We start from the raw sequence: 24,070 nt of genomic DNA, 5'->3' as shown, positions 1-24,070 counted from the left end.
TTTACGTCCAAGAAATTCGTTTAGGAGGGCTAAGGACAAGTAGGGTAGGGAAACACTAGGAGACTGTAGTTTGGGTGCAGGCGCTCACCCAGAAAGCCTTCCCTGAGGCTAGCGCTCAGCGGCGCCTTTCTTTCCAGAGGCGCATGCGCAGCACACTCTCCGGCCACTGCACGCCTCCTCGGCTAACCAAGCCTCTTACGTCACCGAGAGGACGGAGAGGGGTTCCTCCGCGTGTCCGAGGAAAAGGAGTCCGCGCACCTTTCCTTCTCCTGTGCACACAAAACGCATTTTCCCCATTCACCCAAGTTCCAGAGCCTTCCCCAGATCTTCTCCAGAAATTCGTCTTTGTTCAAACCCTCTTACGCGTCCATAGGACACCGAAGATTGCGGGGAGGAGAACACTGGCGATGTTTACAGACGCGCGCGGCTGAGATCAGTCCGCGAGGGCGGGGCCAGGCGGCCGGCGCTTTTCTTGCTCGCCCCTCCCTCCCCAGCCTTCCCCCGCGAGCGGACGCGCTAGCGCCTCTGTCTCGCTTTTTCTTATTTTCTCCCCCTTCCCCCTTCCTTTTCTTTTCTTTTTTCCCCTTCCCCCCTTTCACCATTTCCCCTCGGAGGCGCTTCCCTCGGGCAGGGGCAGAGCCGGCCTCACCCCGCGCCTCTCCCCGGCCCCCGCCGCCCTATGGCGAGAGGGCGCCCCCTCCTCACCCGGGCACCAGCGGCAGCGGTCGGAGGAGCGGGACCGGCGGCGGCGGCCTCCGGCCCAGGGTCATCATGGAATTAGTTCGCTGAGTGACCCTTCGGCCGCAGCCGTGCGTCCCGCCCGAGTGCCCGCGCCCGCCGGCCCGGTTTGCCCTCTTCTCCCTCCTCAGTCGGCCCGGCCCTGGTCCCGCGCGCCCCGCCGCCGCGCGCTGAGGATCATGAGGTGGTAACGGGCCCCCGGATGACCCCGCGTCACCACTGTGAGGCCTACAGCTCTGCCGGGGAGGAGGAGGAGGAGGAAGAGGAGGAGAAGGTGAGGGCGGGGGCGCGACGCGGTCGCCGTGCGCGCTGCCGGAGTGGGAGCTCGCGGGGGCGCGCGCCGTTCCCCCGAGGACGGGTCCCTCGGCGGTCCTTTCCTGGGCACCTCAGGGACGCCCCCCCTTGCCGTCTCTGGCAATGCTGGGTGGGTTTCCTTTCCCCAAGTAACTTGTAGCCACAGCCAGTGACCGTCGGGGGTGCCAGTTCCAGGCTGTGCGAGCCAGTGCTAATAAAGAAGAGGACACACCCCCACTCAGAGGCCACCAAAGATAATTTACCGGGCAAAGCATTGTGAATGTCAAGCCAATAGCCCCCCTCCCCCCCACACCGGGCGCGGTAATTGCGGGTGGGTAACGTTACCCAGAGCTTGGGCGGGTGGAGGAAACTAGAGAAGTGAAGGAACTGAATTGCCTCGTAAAGGACAGAAAAATGCCGAATTTTGCAAGAAGAGCTAAATGCTCCCTGCTGAGTTACCTGCTCTGCTGCAGATCATTTTGGCAGAAGTTGAACATTGTAGTAAACTAGTGGAAGGTGTGAGGTAAATAGTTCAACGAGGTGGATGGATCAACTGAAGATCTTAGAATAGCAAAGTAGAATACTTAGGTTTCACCCTGTCAGTGAAGAGCCATTGAACATGTGAACAGCGGCCTCGTATACCTAGAGACTTTAAGGACAGGTAGGGCTATATGGTAGGACCCTGTCTTAAAAGGGGTTGGGGGTCTAGGTTAAAAGCCAAGAGTATTTGTTTATTCTGGTCATGCAGTTCTTAAAAATTAAAGAGTATTCAACCTACCTGTATGTTTGTTCATCCTTTAAATGGCTTTAGTAATACCACTGTCATAGGGTTAAACGAGGATTGCCTAGGCTAATAGGAACAATAGCTAGCCAAATAGCAAAGCATTGAGGGCTATTAGTTGATAAGCACCTGATAAGTGTAAGCTGTGATTTGGGGTGGGGGGGCATAATGCTAAATTTTGGAAACTGTTGGTGGTAAAGATATGGTTAGTTAAGAAACAGATCTAGCAATGGTCATGACGGTAATGAAATGCAAAGGCAGGGTCGTGTCCCAAGTCTAGATGCAGGGTAGTGTGTACCTGCACAATTCCAAAAGGCGATGTTACTAGATCGATAGCAATTTCAGTGGGAGGAATTGGGCCTGCCAAGGGCACTGCAAGTTGAAACAGTGGATAGCATGGAGATTTTGGGATCACCTATGACCTGCATAAAGTCAAGGAGGGAATAGTAGATATGAGAACCTTAACTAATAATATTAATAGAGTTGGCATTGTGATTACCAAAATAGGATAACTATGTATTAATGAAGTTTGCTATTAATGAGGTTGTTTACAGCATTGTTTTCCACTCAACTCAAAATAAGGGGGTCCTGGATGTATGTTGGTAGTACAGCTTGATGATGTAGGGTAAGCATTTTATAAGCTTGTTAATGCAGAGGAGGAAAATGTAAAACCATTTTAAACTGCTAAGAAAAATTTAAAAGTTTAAGGTATAGCTCATTTAAATGTGTGGAATATGCCAAGCAAAATTCAAACAGCATCTCAAATCCAAATTTGGAGAAAAATTCTGTAAGTTCACAAGTGGAAAATTCTATACCTTGAACTTTTCATGTGCAAAATTATTTTTAAATTATATAAAATTATCTGGCTATATGTAAGGTGTATATATAGATTCCATATTTATATTGGGTTCCCTTCTAATTATGTATATGTAAATATTCTAAAATCACACACACTATCTGAAACACTTGGACCCATCATATAAGAGATTCCCAACCTCTATAGCCCTTTTTTGTTTTTAGAGATTAAAAAGATCATTCACATTTTGCATGTGACTAATAGTGGGTATAGATGAACAAGAAACAATAAAATTCTATCATTCAAAAAAGAATTATCCTGGGAAGCTGAGACAGACATTCAGGGCTGGCCTGGGCTACCTAGCAAGAAAGTTCGCCTCTCCAAAAAAGGTAAAGAGTGTAACAACAACACCTTTAAGTGTGTTAGCAAAAATTATTATTCATCTAGCTTAAATCTCTTAATATTAGAGGATAGACCTGTAAGTTTTTTGTAAAAGAAGCAAAAACTGCTGTCTACCTGTCTGTAACTGTCTTACAGGAGTGTAAAATTGTTTCTTCCACAATATTGGCAAATACACTTATTACCCATTTTTTTTTTTTCTTTTTTTTCGGAGCTGGGGACCGAACCCAGGGCCTTGCGCTTGCTACAATCCCCAACCCCACTTATTACCCATTTTAATTGTCTTATGTATGTGGCATATACGCCTAGAAGTCAGTTTCTCCTATGAATAGAAATATATGGAATTACAGTACATTTTTAAATTTTTGTAAATGTAGTTTTGATGCTTGTAGACTGTAACCTACAGTTGATATTCCATTTATCTCTTCAATTAGGCAATGCCCCTTAAAATATGCCTTGTTTTTAGTACAGGATCCAGTTCAGTTAGAGCTGCATGTAAGCCAGAACCTCTTAATACTAATTCTCAGTTGATTTCACTGTTTTTCCTCATTGTTTCAGCAATGAATTATTTGAACAGCTCAAGCTAATAGTTAATGTGCTTCGTAGCCAAGGATGACTTTGAACTTCTTATCCTCCTGTCCTCTGACTTTACAGCTGTGCACAAGGCCTGGTTCACAGTATTGTTGGTTGTTGTAGGTTTTGTTTGTTTTTTAAGTTTAAGGAAATGTTTAAAGACAAGGTCTACCTAAGTAGCACAAGTCCTCAGAAGTGGAGGTTAGGCAATGATTTGGGATGCTTTAGTAATAGGCATTTTCAGGAATTAATTTTTCCATAGCCCCACTTTCTTTGCATCTTAGAAGTGTTTAATGTCTTCATTTTTCACTCACCTCAAAATATCTTATTGATTTTTTTTTTAATGTCATCTGAAATTTGAAAATCTTACTAAGGACCTTAATTTTAGAGCAGAGACTCCCTTAAATCGGTCTTAACCCTCACTTGACTTCAAATGGTTTAATGTAATTATTGAATTAATGTATTTAAGTGATAAATAAAAGTAATGACCTTTAGTGATTATTTTTATTTCACTTTTAGGGAGAAAGTTTGGGACAACTATTTCTAAGAATTTCTAATATAAAAAGTTAGTGGTCTTAGTTTTTTGCTAGTTTTACACAATACTGAATTACTTTAATGACATTCTTGCCAACTTTAATATGTGGCATTTTAAAGAGCTATAAAGACCTATACTGCCTCATAACATTCTTATTTTGTTTTATAAATTGCTTATAACCTTATTCTGTAATTATGTGATGCACATTATTTATATTTGATTTTAATAGGTAGCTACATCAAGCTGGGTGGCAGGCAGATCCAAAGGGATATCATGAAGTTTCCAGGACCTTTGGAAAACCAGAGATTGTCTTCCCTGTTGGAAAGGGCAATCTCCAGGGAAGCCCAGATGTGGAAGGTGAATGTACCAAAAATACCTACAAACCAGGTAATTTCTCACTTGGAACAGGATCTCTTTGTTAGGCATAGACTATTGGATAATGTATATCGTGATGTTGTATTGGGAATATTTGTACTATGAAACATGTTCTCAGCTGGTGTGCTGATGCATACTTGTAATCCAAGAGCTAAGAAGAGTTCAAGGCCAGTATTAGTTGGAGGCTAGCCTGACCTACACAAGACTGTCTCAGGAGAGCAAGCAAAAACCTCTTAGAAACATCATCTTTCTGAAACAAAGCAGATAAAACTTTTTTATCTGACTTACAGGTAATTACATCCATTCATTTTCCTTATAGACTAATACAGTAGTAGGTTTATTTCTGAGTAGTTTGTCATGAAGAGGGAAACATCTTCATAGTATTAAATATAGGGGACAACAACAGCAAAACTCTCTTGTCAATGTTTCTAAGGAGTTCAAGTGAATTACTAAGGTAATGGCAGCGCTGAAAGTCTTGAGACATTAGCTGAACTCTTTGCTGTTGCCGACACTTTTTAAAAATTATTTTATGACTTAGTACTTTGCATGTATGTCTGTGTACCCTGTATATGCCTAGTGCCTTTGGTGATCAGAAAAGAGGCTCCTGTCACTGGAGTTTTGGATGGTCGTAAGCCTGTCCTGTGAGAACTGGAACTTGAACTCATGTCCTCTGCAACTAAAAATTTATCTTTTTTTTTTTTTTTTTTTTTTTTTTTCGGGGCTGGGGACCGAACCCAGGACCTTGCGCTTCCTAGGTAAGCGCTCTACCACTGAGCCAAATCCCCAACCCCAAAATTTATCTTCTCCAACAGTTTACTATGTAAGATTTATACATCTTTTTATCCCTCTTGTCTCATAGGTGCTTGGAGTGTAGAAGAGTAGCCAAGAATTTTTTAATATTACCAGTGATCAAATGACAAACGGTGCTGGTTTACATTAGTTTTAGATTTATGGGCTGTTGAAGTTTGCATTTTCTGACTACTCTTAACTCTTCCTACAAGCTGAAGAAGTCTGTTTCACATTTCCTGTCTGTCAGTTTGCACACTGAACATTAGTTGACTTTGCGCGAGTACTGCTGTCTGTGGTAGGAACACTTAGGCACTGTCATTTAGTGGACAGTTTGGCTCTCTTAAGTCAGGCACAGTCCCGCCGTGTTGTTGAAGACATCACTAACGAATAATAGTTATGATTTGAATCTTTACTTGAGGCAGCCTCTTCTTGTTCTGCTTTCCCATTTATTTTTGTATGAATGTGTGGTTTAGATTTCTTTAAATGTTTATTAAATATTGCTATACTTCCAGGTACAATTCTACACATTGAAGATATGAATAGAGAGAACTCCAAGTTTCTTGACTGTGTTAGGACTTAAAGCCTTCTAGCAGAGTTCTAAAAAGAGCTGTCTTTCTTCCTCCTGCCATCTCCTTAAGTCAGTATAGCTAACCCAAACAGCCATCTGCTGCACAGCTGTGACTGCAGTAAATGGCTGAATTACTATGTCGCCTGGCCTGTTAGTATTAGCCAGGTTAACAGGTGTCAGTGAGGTAATACCAGAGCACCAAACTGGCTCAAAACTTAGAAGACGAACGTACTTCTCTCCCCCTCCCTTTCTGAAACAACGTTTAAAACAGTAGGGCAGCTACAACACAATTTAAAATATTTGTAATCGGGTCACACAGAAAGATACAAAGTATTTATGGTATTGCTTACAGAGTCATTCAGCTAGGTCATTCACCAAATGCTGCACTAATATATGTGTTCCAAATTGAATAATTGTGAGTTATATTAATGAATTTCTTTCCTTACAACATTTATATATTATCTCTGATATAGATTCTCTTATCAAATAGAATCTACAAACTAAATTTTTAAATTTTGTTGAAGGATGAATAAAATTCATTAGCCAAATAGTTTAGTTTATATATGTATGTGGTGCTGCAGTGTTTATATGGAGGTCAAAGGACGATGTATGGGAGTTAATGCTCTTCCCCTCCTCAGGGGTCAAACACAGCTTGCTGGGTCTGAGCTGCAGGGCCCTCCACCTGCTGAGCCATCCTACTGACCCTGAGAACAATAAACTCATAAATTGTGCAAAAGTTGATCTGAATGCTACAAATAATTCTTGAGACCAAACTCTTAACTAGTTACTCTTTACATGAAGCTTACTTCTGTGTGACTGACTTTTCCTGAGGAGGCACAGTAAATGTCTACTCCGTGGTAAATCAGTGAGTTTTATTGGAGTTATATTTATTTACAGGATCAAAAATGACTCAAAGACACATATAGCAAAGTCCACCCTAGCATGGGCAGCAACTCAGAAAGGCTGAAAATAGGGCACACACTGCCCAGCCTTGAGCAGCACCATGGTGAAGGAAGAGTGCCTCTCTAGTGGCTCAGTTGGTCCCCAGCCTTCCCAGGCAGCTCTTCTAATACCCATGACTAGAATGCCTGCATTTATAGATACCAAATGGGTTATTTTGTACTAAAGAGTTAGTAGTAAATTTTCTTCATATGACAAGTCAGTTCTCTAGAAAAATCTCAAAATAGAGGGTTTTGTTTTGAAAGCAGTAGCTCCAGAGAAAGGAAACCAACTTGCTGCTTTCTTTGCTTCATGTAGAAAAACACTAGAGGTGGGCGGGCATGAGGTCCTGCATATATTGTCTTAAGAACTTGATGTTCTAATTTTAGCTTTTGATTTTTTTCCTTAATTGTATTGTTCTTACAGAAAGATTTTCAGGTGTGTATTGGAATTCCAACATTGTCATGTTCTTTTTCCTTCTGTACCACCTGATTTTCAGCATCAACTTGACATCAGCATTCATTATTTTGGGGTAATAAACTTTTGAAGCCTTGGATACAAAATCTTTGAATGGACTTCTGGTTAAGGCACCCATAGTGAGTCATCAGGTCAGGACACTGAGAAGCAGAAGATGCAGGCATTTCCACCCTTCCACACACTGAGAGCAGAGGACATAGTTCTTGACAGTCATGCTGTCAAGCAATTAAAAGTCATAGTCTTTATTGATGGCCAGACCGAGACAGCAGGCTTGTGCCTCTGGAAAGGCTCTTGATGCCCAAGCTCAGGGATACAGAGTTTTTCCACGAAGACAATAATTTATATTACAGTTAGATGGGGGTCAGAGTAACCTTGAAATGTTCATTCCTGGCAGAGCATTGTGATTACTTTACATGTACCATACCAATGATTTTTGACTTACATCTTTTCCAGTTATTTTAGCTTAGTTACTTTGGTTAGTATTTCTGGACCATGGTCAAGGCCTTGGAAATCTCATGTGTGTTGCCAAGGCACATGTGATTGTTAGGATGGGATGGTGTTAGGGCATTTCACCTGTTTAAGGGCTTGCTTTAGTAATGCCAAATAATTCTACCTAATACTGGAACTTTGAGTGAGCTTGGTCTAAAGGGAATAGGAGAAGATAATGGGTTTAGGCTTAAAAGAGCAGTTCTAATTCTTGGTCATGGACTGGCCTTTCTCCACATATTTTTAAGAGCTCGTAAAAATAAAAAAGTGCAGTTTTTAACAGCTTCCTTTTACGCTGCTTGCTTCTGTTTTCTTTTACTTCTCTTGTCCTCTGTAAGTGCAAGGTCATTCTCATAGCTTGTTTTTAATTTTAACCTCAACCCTCAGTGTCGAGCAAAGTGTGGCCAGGCAGGAGAGTATCCGGGTTAATATCTGTGGCTCCTCCCTGACCTCTCTCATAGGACTCTGCATTTCCTTGTGACAGCACAGTAGAATTTGGCTGAGTTTTCTGGGTGGTGGTCATCTGTCCTTGCTTTCTGAAACATTTGTTACTCTTTAATGATGTTTTGAGTCGGGGTCTCAAGTAGCCCAGGCTGACTCAGACTTAGTTAAACTCCTGATCCTTCTCTGTCTACTGGTGAGTATTGGGTTTGAGGTGTGTGTTAGTACACCAGTTAAACTTTTAAACAAATGGCTATGGCTTCTTTATAATTTATTCAATATTGGTCTGTCGTGTGTTCTTGGTACTTACAGCAAAGTTCTGTAGAATACTTGAAGTTTGTAGTAGTTGCATTAAATGAACTTAGGGAGAACTTACAAATGGTGACACTTCCAGATAATCTACATTTATTTTGCCAAAGTCCTTTTGATTACAAAGCAGTCCTGTCACAAACTTTAAAGTGATTTTTGTCGGGATTTTGGAACACTAAGGAATCAAAGGCTATCTGGTTATATGGTTTTTAAAAAAAGATTTATGCTAAGGACAGCTGAAACACACAGAGTTGTACGTGAATCACTTGGCAACTAGACAGATGAGAATTATCTGAAAGTTTGTAAAAACTGGAGTTTTCCTCTGGGTGTGGTAGAGCATGCTTGTGATGCCAGCATTAAGAGGCCGGGGCAGTAGGGTTTCTGAAAGTTCCAGGCCAGCAGGCTAAGAATAGCACCCTATCTCCAAAGAGACAAGGGGTCGTTTTAGTACTCACATCTAGACCCTTGGAATTATAGTGGCAACTGTTGGATTTTGTAACTTTACTGCTCTTGTGGGGGTAGGTACACTCTGCACGTGGGGATGAGAATGGACTCCATTTTCTGCTTTTACTTTCATTAGAGCTCCAGAGGTTAAACTTAGATCAGTCAAGCTTGAACTGCAGCTTCCCTTTCTTCGCCTCTTACTGTGCTGACCCTAGGATTTGTATTTTAAAACTGCTTCTTTCTTGTATGTGTTGTATATATTAAGTTTGGGAACAGGTATAATCTAACTTTACAGTAAAAAGGAGCATTTTGTCTAACATCCATCTCTGGTAATGCAATAGTGTTCATCTGCTTTTTGGTCCATTCTAAGAAAAGTTCTAATTTCTAATTATACCAAGGCTTCCTAAATTGGACCTCAGAAATGCTTCTACTGGGCACCTCACAAGCATGAGAAACTGAGTTTGATTCCCCAGAACCCATGTAAACATTCTGGGTGTGGTAGTTCACACTTGTAGCCAAGCGTTGCTGTGGCAGAGGCAAGAGAATCTCTGGAGTTCAAAGGCCAGCTAGCCAGCCTAGTTAGGTGCTTGAGGCCAATGAGGATCCTGTTTCAAAGGTGGTGGATGGCATTCTTGATAACTGTAGTTGTCCTCTGGCTTGCATATTCACATGTCCGAATGCACACCAGTGTATTCACACACACACACACACACACACACACACACACACACACACACACACACACACACACTCGTGCCCACACAAATATTGCCTCTGGTTACTTAGTGAGTTCTGGTTCCATGTGTAAGTAATGCAGAGTAAAGCTGTGTTTTACATGACTGCTCCTTACATATTTAATGCTAGATCTTACTTCCACAGAGTCATCACTGTACACACCCTGTTCTTTTTTTTTTTTTTTTTATTATTATTAACTTGAGTATTTCTTATATACATTTGAATGTTATTCCCTTTCCGGTTTTCGGGCAAACATCCCCTCCCCCTCCCCTTCCTTATGGGTGTTCCTCCCAACCCTCCCCCCATTGCTGCCCTCTCCCCAACAGTCTAGTTCACTAGGGGTTCAGTCTTAGCAGGACCCAGGGCTTCCCCTTCCACTGGTGCTCTTACTAGGATATTCATTGCAACCTACGAGGTCAGAGTCCAGGGTCAGTCCATGTATAGTCTTTGGGTAGTGGCTTAGTCCCTGGAAGCTCTGGTTGGTTGGCATTGCTGTACATATGGGGTCTCGAGCTCCTTCAAGCTCTTCCAGGTCTTTCTCTGATTCCTTCAACAGGGGTCCCGTTCTCAGTTCAGTGGTTTCCTGCTGGCATACGCCTCTGTATTTGCTGTATTCTGGCTGTGTCTCTCATGAGCGATCTGCACTCACATTTTGATCATCCGTCTTGAGTTTCATTTGTTCTAGGCATCTAGGGTAACTCAAGCATTTGGGCTAATAGCCACTTATCAATGAGTACATACCATGTATGTCTTTCTGTGATTGGGTTAGCTCACTCAGGATGATATTTTCCAGTTCCAACCATTTGCCTACTTAATTTCATAAAGTCATTGTTTTTGATAGCTGAGTAATATTCCATTGTGTAGATGTACCACATTTTCTGTATCCATTCCTCTGTTGAAGGGCATCTGGGTTCTTTCCAGCTTCTGGCTATTATAAATAAGGCTGCGATGAACATAGTGGAGCACGTGTCTTTTTATATGTTGGGGCATCTTTTGGGTATATGCCCAGGAGAGGTATAGCTGGATCCTCAGGCAGTTCAATGTCCAATTTTCTGAGGAACCTCCAGACTGATTTCCAGAATGGTTGTAGCAGTCTGCAACCCCACCAACAATGGAGGAGTGTTCCCCTTTCTCCACATCCTCGCCAGCATTTGCTGTCACCTGAGTTTTTGATCTTAGCCATTCTCACTGGTGTGAGGTGAAATCTCAGGGTTGTTTTGATTTGCATTTCCCTTATGACTAACGATGTTGAACATTTCTTTAGGTGTTTCTCAGCCATTCGGCATTCCTCAGCTGTGAATTCTCTGTTTAGCTCTGAACCCCATTTTTTAATAGGGTTATTTGTTTCCTTGCTGTCTAACTTCTTCAGTTCTTTGTATATTTTGGATATAAGCCCTCTATCTGTTGTAGGATTGGTAAAGATCTTTTCCCAATCTGTTGGTTGCCGTTTTGTCCTAACCACAGTGTCCTTTGCCTTACAGAAGCTTTGCAGTTTTATGAGATCCCATTTGTCGATTCTTGATCTTAGAGCATAAGCCATTGGTGTTTTGTTCAGGAAATTTTTTCCAGTGCCCATGTGTTCCAGATGCTTCCCTAGTTTTTCTTCTATTAGTTTGAGTGTGTCTGGTTTGATGTGGAGGTCCTTGATCCACTTGGACTTAAGCCACACCCTGTTCTTTAACTGTCTTTCATCTGATGAGACTTACCTTTCTCCATTGCAGTATCTTCTTCCTCTGGGTGGATTCTTGTTAGTGTTTCTTACCTGGTGTTTCAGATGTCATTAATGTGTAGTAAAATTAGACTTGTGCCTTTGACTTACTTTGGCTTCTTTTATTAGTTTAGCCCTAAACTTTGTTTTATTTAGGCAACAATACAATGTTGGCTTATATCCTTTAGCCGAGTGGATTTTATGTATATTATGCATGTGTTTGCTTTTTGGCATGCAAGGCAGTGAACCCAGCATCCGGCAAATACTGAGAGAGAGCCTAACTCTAAGCTTTATCACCACTACCAGCGGTTTCCTCGATCGTGAATACAGAGGTGTTAGCCTGCAACTTCGAGTCCACTTGTTTCCAAAATATTGCCTTTTTTAAATCAGAATTTTATCTTTTTATTGATGGTTTACTTTTCAAAAATGTAACTTAATCTTCTTTAAGAAAGATGCTTACGTTATTTTCTAGTATTTTTTCCTTTTAACTGTAATGTGTTTAGTTCATAAATTTTCTTTCTTAGGCTTTAGGGTTTTGTTTTTTTCGTTTATCTACTTAGTGTGTGTGGATGTGCACACCTGTGTGTGCATGGCATTTGTGTGGGATAAGAAGACAGCTTTGTGGGCGTTGGTTCTTTCCTTCTACCATGTGGGTCGTAGGGGTCAAACTCAAGTTCTAGGGTTAGCAGCATAAACCCTTATTCTCTGGGCCATCTCTGGCTCCTAGACTTAGACTACAAACAGCTGCCCAATCACACGCAGTTTCTGTTAGGTGGACACTTGAGTTCTAAATTTTCAGTCACTGCATTTTTTCAGTTCTAGCTTTTGGGTAGGATTTATTTACCTAGTACAATTTCATCATCATCTTTTTAAATATTTATGGTGGGTGTGAGTGTACACACAGAAGGGGGCTTTGTATGCCTCCTCCTTGAAGTTAAAGGTGTTTGAGCCACCTAATATGGGTGCTGAAATCTGAATTCAAGTTCTCTAATAGAGCAGTTAGCCACTGAGGTATCACGCCCCTCTGCCCTGTGATTCCTTGTATAATAATAAATCGTATATTCCGATAAAGCTCTGCCTTCCTGTTGTCTGGTTTCTTCTCTGGTCTTTAGTTTATTTACTTAGTTCTTTTTATGTTTCTGATAAATTTTTGATTTAACACTGAACATTCTTTTATTTTAAAAGTGATACAGACTTAGTTATTTTTTTGTCTTTGGTATTGGGAGGTCAAACCCAAGATGTTCTGTCTACCAAGCAAGCACTCTACCATTTAGCTACATTCTGAACCTATAGGGACTTACCGGTATTTCCCTCTGTAGAGGGCTCAGTCTTCTCTCTGGTGAGCAAACTGAATGGGGATTAAACACTTCTATCCAAGGAAGGACTGGGCTAACTGAGGGCTGGACCATAGTTGGATGTGACTTCTTCACCTGTTAATAGGAGTGAAGTTATGTGTGTGTGCACTTAGGTTCTTACATCTCTAACTATAGATCTTTAGGGTTTCATCCAGGAAATGTTTTAAAAAGAAAATGAGTGTTAAAGTTTGAATATAAATTATCTCCTGCAGACTCAGTACATAGAAGCTTGGGTCCCCAGCTGATGACACTGTGCTCAGAGGTGCTGGAAACTTTAGGAAATGGGGCCTAACTGGCCTCTTTCCCCCTCTTTGATTTGCCTGCCTCCTCTTTCCTACCATTTCCCCTTTCTTGTCACTTAGAATCCTATCCCATCTTATCCTTTTTATTTATTTGTCTACCTCCTTCCTTTTGTCTCCTTCCTCCTCCAGTGATCACACTGAAATTTCTCAAATGGGGCCAGTATACATCTTCCCTCCTTGTAAATTGTTCTGTTGGGTACTGGGTTACAGCTATGAGAAAAACTAACTGGTACCATCAGCCCAGTGACTTTTTTTTCTAAAGATTTCTGATTTCCTATTTCTACTCTTCCTTGGTTTTCAAAGTCCCAGCTTTTGTCTCTCACTCTGACTTCCTAAGTGCTCTGCTGGATAACTCCTAGATGCTTGCTCTGATCTCACAGTGTTGACTTGTCACTTCATTACTTCTCTCCAGAATCATAGTTTAGGACCTGGTTGTCACAGCAGTATTGTAGCTTAAAAAAGCACACCCAGTGTTTTGTGTGTGTGTGTGTGTGTGTGTGTGTGTGTGTGTGTGTGTGTGTGTGTGTGTAAGTAAAATAGAGAAAGAAGAATTTGAGCTAGAAGGAATGATTAAGCAAGGAAGCGGGGTTATAAAATTGCATGGTAAGGAGGAATCCTAGTCTAGTACTATTGCAGTATGAGGTTAATGCAGAAAGTAGTAAAAGGTATGCAGGAGTGGAAAGGTAGAGGGCTTTTGTCAAGCATGGGAACTATATACTACTGTTCTCAGTTGGTGAGCCTTTTAGACATTAAAACTGAGCCAGACGCATGGTTGAGTAAAGGAGACTAGTAACATGTTATTGTGTCTCACCGTGTGACTGCTCTACATTCTTAAGAAGTACTTGTTCAACTTTACTCAGCCCTCTTAACCTCTTTAAGCATTGCCTATGAGAAGTGGTGTCTGGGACTTGTACTGTTCTCTTCTTCTGTTCACTGATCCTTTCTTTTCTATATTAGAGAAACTTAAGTTTGGAACTTATTTTTCATAAAGCTGTCCAGATAGTTTTACTGGGGAGTGCTTTTGAGCTGATGAACAGTGCTCTAGAATCAGCATTACTGAAGTGCAAATGCATCTCAGCTATCACCTTCTGCAAGTTTTGTTAGTAATAGGGGCTTTTTTGGTCCAATTCATCTTTCTGTGCTAATTACTATGTTTAAAAATGACTGATGTATAACATTTTATGAATTTCTGTTCTTAATCGAGAAGAAGAGAAGTAATATTCATTCCTCTTCCACATCATTTGTATGCTTATACAGTTTATATTACTTAGCTACTGTAACTATGATAACCATCTATACAGGTGATTGTGTTCCTTCTGTTCCTCTTTTATAGTTCTCCTTAAATTTTCATTTGTATTTGTTTATAAAGTCAACTGTACTAGATAAGGATAGAGTCTGTTCTTTGGAAATGTTTTTCCTGCCTCTTGACTGTATGTCTGACGTGGCAGTGTAGTTAGTGTTGCTCCTGTTTGTTGTGATCCCTAATCATTGTTCCTTTTCTTCCCCGAGAGGCCCCGACGTACCTCAGATGGTATCACTGCCTACTTCTCTTTTGTGAATTTGTTTCTTCATTGTTGGTTTATCAGGTTGGCTGAATTTTCCTTAAGTGCTTAACTTATTTAGAAGAGACTACCTTCTCTGTCAGAGATCTTTAGGGGACAAAGCTAGGTTTTATTAGTAGCACCTTAGGGCTCTAAAAGTACAGGAAATTGTGTAATTAAGGACCTTGCAACGGATACATGCAGGGTTCTAGCTGTAAGGCTGTAGTGATAGCCTCTTCCCTAAAGAAGCGATAGCCCTAGACAGTATTGTTTCATCAAAGGGTTGATTCGCCCTGTCTTATTGATGGCCTGACTCCAGGTGTGTTACACACTTATAGGTGTGTAACGCTGTTGTTGGAGTGCTTGTCTAGTAAATATGAAGCCCTGAGTTTAGTACCCAGCACTGCGTACACCAGGTATGGTGTGCACACCTGTTACCTGAGAGTAACAAGGAGAGTAGCAGGAGAGTCAGAAGTTTAAGGTCATCCTTGGCTATAGCAAGTTTGAGGGGAGTCTGAGCTACATGAGATCCAGTCCTTTAAAGAAAGAAATATGACCACTGTTTTTCTGTCAAACAGGATAGGAGTTTCCATGGTATTCATGCAGTTAGAACCTTCAGGCTGGCAGCTTTATTCGCAAAGCTTCCCTAAGGTTTTTTTTTTTTTTTTTTGATCATGAAATTTTAGAATTGATTCCCTGGGCAACAGTCCCTGGGGATCTCTGCCCACCTTAGTCTTGTTTGCTCTTCTGAAGAGCTTAACGAGGTTATTGCCTTGGGTTTGAAATCATCTCTCCTCCGTAGGAAAGTCCATGGGCTTAAACACCAGGACTTTTTGTCTTGCAGCACAAATGATCCTCAACTTCTCTTTTTAGGATACTTCTTAGTTGCTGTTTCTTCTAAGATTTCATTATACTCCCACACCAGGTATTAAAAGCCTGGTGTAATACCTTTTGTGCTCTGTCTGAAGTATAAACAACTTTACTCATTCATCAGCTTTGTAGTGAATTGTTAGTAAAATAGATTGGAGGTCACCTTTATCTTACTAGTATTTCTATTCACCTCTGGGAAGTCGTTCCAAAAGGGTTGAACAGAAGGTAAGCGTATGTTAATTCCCCACTAAAAATACCCGTTATAACCAAGTTTAGAGCTAGGTATAAGAATTATGTAAGCATATTGGTGTGGCTAATGTAGAAGAATACTTTGTCATGTCACAGCTGACAAGCAAAATGACAGCAAGTTGAAGAGGGGGACTCACTTGCAATGAGAAGTCAGCAGCTGCAGTAGCAGGGACATAATGAGCAAAGTCACTCCTGTAACTAGAACAAACCAAAACCAGTAACACAATTCTAGTTAGAATTCCTGTTTGAGGAGCTACACCCTAGATACAGTCATTGAACATTTATTTTAATAGCTGTTAGGTATTTTTGTAGGATAAAAGAATTAATTTAGGTTGGCATTAATCAGGAGAAGTGTCCCATGATCACTGCACTGTACTTCTAGTATCATTGAAGTAATTTTGTACTCCATTGTGTTACACGGCACAGTGTGATGTAAGGGTCTAGGGCATGGGGCTCTGTTGGTAGTTCGTCTCCATGTGTGAAGCTCCAGAATCCCAAGCACTGTGTAAGCTGGGCTAGTGCACCTCTGCATCACAGCCCCCGGGAAGAGGTGGAGGCAGCCTCAACTACATAGTGAGTTTGGGACAAGCCTGGGCTACATATGGCCCTGTTAGTAATCCTCAAAAGGATCTTTCATTTAGCATCACTAGTACACTAACAGTTCAGTCTTGACTGAAATTAAAATAAAAGTAAAATAATTACTACTCTTTTAAAGTAGTATTTTAAAACTTAAGCTTTTACTCAAAAGTTCAAAATAGTATTTAGGTAAATTAAAAAAAAATTCTTTATTGTTTTTAGAGAACTAATCCTTCTATTTTATAGTCTATTTATATTCCCTAACATAAGTTAACGGATATTTTCTGGCTCAGAAATTACTTCATTCCTAAAAAAGTTTGAAAAACTTAAATTAACGATGAATAGTAATTAAATTTTAAAGTGTTTTGTTTCCTAAATATCTGAATTTAATTCAAATTGTATATATTTGGTAAGATGAATAGTGACAATTTTGGTAAAGTATCAGATGATAGTAAATGTGATAAGATATATGGTAAATAAATTTTTCATCTAAGTGTGATTGTGAATGATCTTCAAACATTTTAACTATTAGTGCATTTTTTATTGTATTTCCTAACATGTAAAAGTATTGTTGCATGTATTTCTTTTGCGTGTGTGGGCGTGCCACAGCACATGTGGAGGTTAGGGAATCTTGGAGGAGTTGATTCCCTTCCTTTTACCATGTGAGTCTCAGGGAGTAACCTTAGGTCATCAAGCTTGGTAGCAAGTGCTGTTACCTGCTGGGCTGTCTGTCAGCCCTGTGTTTACAAGCTTTAAAGGATAACTGAAACTTTGCAATCTCTTCTTTAATTATTCCCTTCTAGAATGTTTCTCCATCCCAGAGAGATGAAGTAATTCAATGGTTGGCCAAACTCAAATACCAGTTCAACCTTTATCCAGAAACATTTGCTCTGGCAAGCAGTCTTTTGGATAGGTTTTTAGCTACAGTAAAAGTAAGTATTATAAGATACATTCAAACACAGCTTCTTTTTCAGTGACTTTTGTGTAAACCAAGGTTACTAGTAAATATTCTGGCATGACAGTAGATGTAGAGATTGCGTGAGGACATTATCTCTTGTTTTAAAACTTTGGAAGTGACTTGGTAAGTTCAGAGTTTTGCATAGCTTTTATTCAGTGACTGGTATGAAGGGAAGAAAAGAAACTTATTTTTCTTTCTTTTTTTTTTTTTTTTTCTTTTCCTTTTCTTTGGAGCTGGGGACCGAACCCAGGGCCTTGTGCTTGCTAGGCAAGCGCTCTACCACTGAGCTAAATCCCCAACCCTAAGAAACTTATTTTTGTGCCTAAGAAAATGTAAACTGGGGGAATTATAAGCTTAAATGTATGTTTAGGTTTTAAAAACAAAGAGCTCAATTCAGAATAATCATTAATGTTGTTTTGTTTTTGTGTTTTCCTTTTAAAATTTTAGGCTCATCCAAAATATTTGAATTGTATTGCAATCAGCTGTTTTTTTCTGGCTGCTAAGACTGTTGAAGAAGATGAGGTAATGATTTCCTTCAAGGTTTATTCTTTATGTTTGGGTGGGTTTGCTTGGAGGGTTTTTTATTTGTTTTTAATGAAACCTTTATCACTAAATGGATGTATTGCAGCTCTGAGAGGAAAGGATCCTGGCAGTCAAAGGCAAAGAAATGCCACAAAGTCACATACACAACAAGCCTCACATTAGAGATTTATTAGGCTGGCTGCCTCTTCTCAGGAGAGAAGCAGCAAAGAACTGAGCAGTTGGCAAACTTTATAGGGTTTCCTAGGACCATGGGGTTGATTTCCTGGGATGGCTTGGAATGGTAGAATTCTGTGGCCTGTTCTGGTTTTGTTTGTTTGTTTGTTTGTTTCCTCTGTGGGGTGTAGTTTGGAAAGTGCCTGTATCTTGAAGGGCTGGAAACAATCATTAAAGAGTATTCAGGGGCAGGGCCAGGCCACTTGAGCCTTGTAAAGCTTAAAAATGAATGCTATGTTATAAATTCCAATTTTAGATAAATGTTTTAAATGCATTGTCCCTCTGATATACTTGCTTTAGAAGATTAGCTCTCTCTTTGGAAGAATTATTTATTTACTTGGCTTTTTTAAGACAAGATTTCTTTGTGTAGCCCTGGCTGACCTGGCACTTGCTTGGTAGAATAGGCTCTCCTCAAACTTAAGAGATCTGCCTGCATCTGCCTTCCAATTTTTAGTGTTTTGCCTCAGTGTATGTAAAGTACACTGTGTGCATGCATGCCTGGTGCACACAAATCAGAAAAGGGCACTGGTTTCCCTGGGACTGGAATAAAGACAGTTGCGAGTTGCCATGTAGCTGCTGAGAGTTGAACTTAGGCCTGGGAAGAGCACTGCCCTTAGCCACTGAGCCACCTCTGCAGTCCTTTTGGGTATGGAATATTTTTTCTCTATTTACATTTCTGACCTTTGTTTCCTATTCTGTTTGCCTTGGATAGAAAATTCCAGTGCTAAAGGTATTGGCAAGAGACAGTTTCTGTGGATGTTCCTCATCTGAGATTTTGAGAATGGAGAGAATTATTCTGGATAAATTGAATTGGGATCTTCACACAGCCACACCATTGGATTTTCTTCACATTGTAAGAATATCTAAAATGTTTTAGTTCTTACTTGGTCCAGTCCTGGTCCAATAACTTGGACAGAGGTTGTCTCTTCATATGGATTCAGGGAAAACTATTAAAATTAAGTCTAGGAAAGAATTAGACTCTGGAAATGTATCAAATTACAAAGCTAAAGTTACAAACGTAGTTACAAACTTGCATCTTATTTCAGGTACACTTTCTTAGATGTTTTCCTTAAATAACAATTTTGTGTTTTCTTTTCCACACCCCCAGTTCCATGCCATTGCAGTGTCAACTAGGCCTCAGTTACTTTTCAGTTTGCCCAGATTGAGCCCGTCTCAACACTTGGCAGTCCTGACTAAGCAGCTACTTCACTGTATGGCCTGCAACCAACTTCTGCAGTTCAAAGGATCCATGCTTGCTCTGGCCATGGTTAGTCTGGAAATGGAGAAACTCATTCCCGATTGGCTTCCTCTTACAATTGAACTGCTTCAGAAAGCACAGGTATCAAGTTAACTTTTGTTCATTACACTATTTTTTTCATTGGTTGAATTGAGAGGGTTAATGTATGGTAAACTCAGAGGAGTGTGAGATTTACTTCATGGTAGAGAAGGCCCTGACTTCAGTTTTTAGCTTTAAAAAAAAAATCAGTTTGTAACTGGCATCTTCAAATGCCACCTCGGTATGATGAAAAGTTTAGATAGTGAAAACATAGTAGAGTAACAGTGCTGTGTGTTAGTAACTACTTTAAAAGCCTGTTTACCCATGCCACCTAAGAACTCAAGTTTAGATTTGTAAACTGGTATCCATAGAGACTGAATTTTCTTTCCCTTCTCTAGTGCACAGCTCTAGGAGTTGATATATATTCTGGTGCTCAGCGAAATTCCTTGTTTAATTTTATTTTTTCCTTAACTTTACAGAATCATTGAGTGTTCATTAGAGTGACATAGAACTCCTTGGTTGTGAAGACTAAAAGGAGCGGTGGTGGTTTGATTACTATGTATATGTTGTGAGCTACCTGATGTGGGTGCTGGGATTTGAACTCGAGTCCTCTGCAAGAGCAGTATGTGTTCTTACACCCAGAGCCATCTCCAACTATTCTCTTTTTGATAACACACAAACCTTACAGAGTGTGGGCTAGAGCAGGGCTGGAGAATTGGATTGGCGAGTGAAGTGTTGTATGTGAACATGTGAAGCAACCATTGGGACCCAAGGATGGTGGCTGCTAGTTCTTCTGGCATAGTTCCTGTCTTTGCTCACCTATGTTTACTTAGACCAGAACATAAGGTCTTGTTCTTTGTAAATAAATCCAATTGAACATTCTGTAGTTTCTAACTTTACATCCATGTTCTTCCCATCGATCCTTTCCTGACTTACATAGGGAATACATTTAGAGATGAGCTAATTTTGTGACAAAAATATGTTCTTGTAGAGTATTACAAATAGTTTTGCTGTGTACTTCAGACTGCGGGGTGAGTTAAATTCGGGTAAGAAATCTCCAAGGTGAGCTTGGTGCGATGGTGCACACCCCTAATCCCAGCACCTGAGAGGCTGAGGTGGGAGGGACAAGAGTGAAAGCGAGTCCAAGCTAGAAACAGAAAAGAAAGGTGGGCAAAGGTAACATCAACATGCCAAAACAAAACCAGAAAAGAAAATGTACACAAGGAGAAGTGCTTCCCTTGTGCTTACGTGGCCAAGATAAGCTTCCTGGAGGGAAAGGGCAACGTTTGAGCATGTAGAGGCGGGTGAGCAAGGGAAAGTGGTGGAGGGGCCGGTGCATACTAAAGTGTAGGCTGTCAGAATGGGATACACTGGGAAGTACAGTTGTGAGGTTTGTAGAGAGACTGAGCATGTTACACTGGAGTGTTTGGCTTACTCTGAAGACACTGCCATGTTGCTGAAGAAATGTTGACTTGAGAAGTGGATAGTGACAGAAGGTCACTCGGTGCTACAAGTTAAAGTAAGGCAGCATTTGATAGGCAAGACTTGGAAGGCTGTTCACTGTAGTCATTAGTATTTGATATAAAGCAGTGGTTATCAAATGCTTCATGATGCTACAACCCTTTAATAAAATTTCTCATGTTGTGGTGACCCAACCATAAAATTGTTTTCACTGCTACCTCATAGCTGTAATTTTGCTACTGTTATGAGCTGTAATGTAAACATCTATGTTTTCTAGTGGCTAGGCAACACTAATGGAAGGACCCACCCACCCAGGGGTTGTGACCCACAGAGAATGAACGAAATGGCTAAGGCGTAATGCCTAAAACCTGAGTCCTAAAATCACCAGATGCAAGGCTAGATGTTAAATGGATGAGTGTGATTGTTTGCTTAATGGTGGGGGCATATTGAAGCAGAAACATATGACCATGGGGATTGGGGGTATTCAAGATGTTGAGGGGGTCAAATGTGTGTTAATCCAGAACAGATTAATATCTGAACTAGTCCAAAGGATAAGGAAAAAAATACCAAGTCCCAAACTATGTAGTTTTTTAAACTCTTTCCTACAAAATATGCTTGCTTAACATTTGTAATTGTTTTGTAGTGTAATACTTAAAATAAGGGTGAGTTTAGCTAAGCAAGCTCTCATCAGATCATCCCTAGTTTAGTGGTTTCCATTGCTTTTGACTCTTCTTTAAATTGTTGACTGCTGTGTGCCTATCTTGACTTGGACTTCACTGAGGAAGTTAGAAGAGGCCAAGAGAGTGGGGTTTGGCCTTATAGACAGGAGGCAGAGACTGAGAAGAAGGCAGACATTGCTAATATAGCAGTGAACAAGACAGTTCCCACCTTCATGTGAGTGCTCATACACAAATGCAGATTTATATTTGAAGCACAAGCATGTGCGATATTTCAGAAGAATGCTCGATAGGTAGAATGATCAGTGAGCAGAAAAGAAAGCTGAAGGGAGAGGGCTCAGGATGAGGAACAGTGGCAGTAAAGGTAACAGTGGGCTGGTGTTACTGACCAGTGTGGTTTTCTTTCTTTCCTTGCTCTAGATGGACAGCTCCCAGTTGATCCACTGTCGGGAGCTGGTGGCATATCACCTTTCTGCTCTGCAGTCTTCCCTGCCTCTGAATTCCGTTTATGTCTACCGTCCCCTCAAGCACACCCTGGTGACCTGTGACAAAGGAGCGTTCAAATTACATCCCTCCTCTATCTCAGGCCCAGATTTCTCCAAGGACAACAGCAAGCCAGAAGTGCCAGTCAGAGGTCCAGCAGCCTTCCACCTCCATCTCCCTGCTGTCAGTGGGTGCAAGCATACCTCTGCTAAACGGAAAGTGGAGGAGATGGAGGTGGACGACTTGTATGACGGGATCAAGCGGCTCTATAACGAAGACAGTGGTTCCGAGAGTGTGGGCTCTGTGTGTGGCACTGATCTATCCAGACAAGAGGGCCATGCTTCCCCCTGTCCACCTTTGCAGCCTGTTTCTGTCATGTAGTTGCAGGTGTCACCTTCCAGTGCACACTAAGGCTGACTACTTGGGGTGAGACTAGAAAACCAGGAAAGGCTATAGAGAAGGGCATGTGCTTTATCAGACTGAAGTGAGCCAGGAAAAAAGAAAAACACTTATTCTTTTGTGCAGTTACTTACAATTCAACATAATTTAATATAAAGGCATATATTTATAGACTCAAGATCCAAAATATATTTAAAAGTAAAGCAAAAGTTCTTTGTACTATGTCAGTTCCACTTCTTTGTTAAAATAAGTTTGCCCCATGTCCAAAAAAAATTTTTAAAAAGTAAATGTTTAGGGGAAAGTTGCAAACTCACAGCTAGGAACCTTGTTCATGTTGTCCTCTTCTCTTGCCTTTTCTTGCCTCGGTTGAATACTTCATAAGCTGTGTGCTTGTTGATCTGTGAATTCTGACTTCACTGAACAAGTAACACCCACCTTTTCTTTTAAAGTAATTCAGGAGGCAAATTATTTTTTGTGGCAGCCATGTTTAATCCACGGTTCAAGTGTGTTAGTCTGAAAAGGGCACTTTGAAGCTATCCCCATGAATCAGTGGCAGTAGGAAAAGTTCTCTTATTTTGTCAGTCTTATTTTAGTTTTTAGTTTAAAAAGATTACTATTGTCCTTTTTTGTTTATCTTGAAGCTTAAAAATGGCATGTAATTAGGACATCTTAAGCATTTTGACGTTTATATAAAAGAATTTCTGATAAAGTTAATATATCCAGGTGCTCACCAAAGAAACATGTATGTAACATATAAGTAGATTTTTGTAACTGATCTGTTTTCACTCATTTATAATCAGTAGAAACAACTGTCTAGATATTGGGGCAGCCCTGATTGGAGTCTAACTTATAATTGAATTCAGTACCCTAGTTTTATATTGCGCTATTAGGATTTTCTTTATAAGGAATTTTTCCCTTGTTTTTCTCTGATTGGCTTCTGGACCCTGAGCTCCCTTTGCAGTCTGAAGATGGCACTGCAGTCAGAACCGTGTACTGCTGGGAAAGCCTCTGGTAGCAATAAAATGTTGTCCTTAACCTCTGTGTCTGTAAGAGTGCTTTTGTTGCTTTGTCTTGCTTATGAGAAGATACAGTTTCTGATTCTTAGGCACTTTGTTTTCAACTAAAGAAACAGAAGCTTAGACATGAACTTGTGTGACTGTACTATAAAAGATGAAAGGGGTTGACTGGAAGTATTTTCTTGCTTGTGGGCTAGAGGCCTTACAGTAAACTGAGATTGCTGATGAGGCAGGCTCAAGCTTACAGTTAGGTAGTTTCATTTTTAGCCCATTGATTTTAAGTTTAACAAAGCAAGACTGTCAGGTCAACATCTAACATTTAGAAAGTTGTGGAAGACTTTTAACTGCTTCTTTTCCATGACCTAGAAAATCCAGTTGGGGTAAGCATTAAGTGTGCAAGGATGGGAGTTGGGAAAGACATGAAAAAAAGAGTTTGTATGCAAAGGATTGGTCTCACACAGATATGTAGTATAAAATCATACATTCTGATTTATGGGAGCTCTTTGTTCAGAGTTCAGTGTGTTCATAATGTGAATGAGACTCCCCTCCACACACACACTTAGATGGGTCTGTCTTTAGTCTGCATATCTAATCTATAATCCAGAAGCTGCAGACTGCAGAAGTGGGAGACAATAGGACTTGAGCTGCTCCATCTTCAGGTTCCTTAATTCTGATGGTGAACTGGTGCTGGCACGCATCTGTGGTCTTAGCTACTAAAGAGGCTAAGAAGACTGCTTTAGCCCGGAAAGTCTAGGCAATAGTGA

General features: G+C 40.8%; 1 protein-coding gene across 2 annotated transcripts; it reads left to right on the top strand.

Moving 5' to 3' along the window:
• The first annotated feature begins 475 nt into the window (after positions 1-475).
• On the top strand, positions 476-23,325 carry Ccni (cyclin I). Of its 2 annotated transcripts, XM_032916374.1 has the most exons (7): positions 477-1,012; positions 4,346-4,503; positions 17,084-17,212; positions 17,686-17,760; positions 18,707-18,847; positions 19,103-19,333; positions 21,829-23,325. In XM_032916374.1, exons 2-7 carry the CDS (start codon positions 4,390-4,392, stop codon positions 22,270-22,272), a joined length of 1,134 nt encoding a protein of 377 aa, XP_032772265.1. In that variant the 5' UTR covers positions 477-1,012; positions 4,346-4,389; the 3' UTR covers positions 22,273-23,325. The 2 variants fall into 2 exon arrangements, with proteins under 2 accessions (XP_032772266.1, XP_032772265.1); XM_032916375.1 differs by lacking the exon at positions 4,346-4,503 and having other exon boundaries at positions 476-1,012.
• The last annotated feature ends 745 nt before the right edge of the window (positions 23,326-24,070 follow it).

This window comes from Rattus rattus, chromosome 11 (genome assembly GCF_011064425.1).
Source record: "Rattus rattus isolate New Zealand chromosome 11, Rrattus_CSIRO_v1, whole genome shotgun sequence".
Classification (NCBI taxonomy): domain Eukaryota; kingdom Metazoa; phylum Chordata; class Mammalia; order Rodentia; family Muridae; genus Rattus; species Rattus rattus.
The sequence above is the reverse complement of the archived record's forward strand: the minus strand, read 5'-3'. Positions and strand labels throughout refer to the sequence as shown.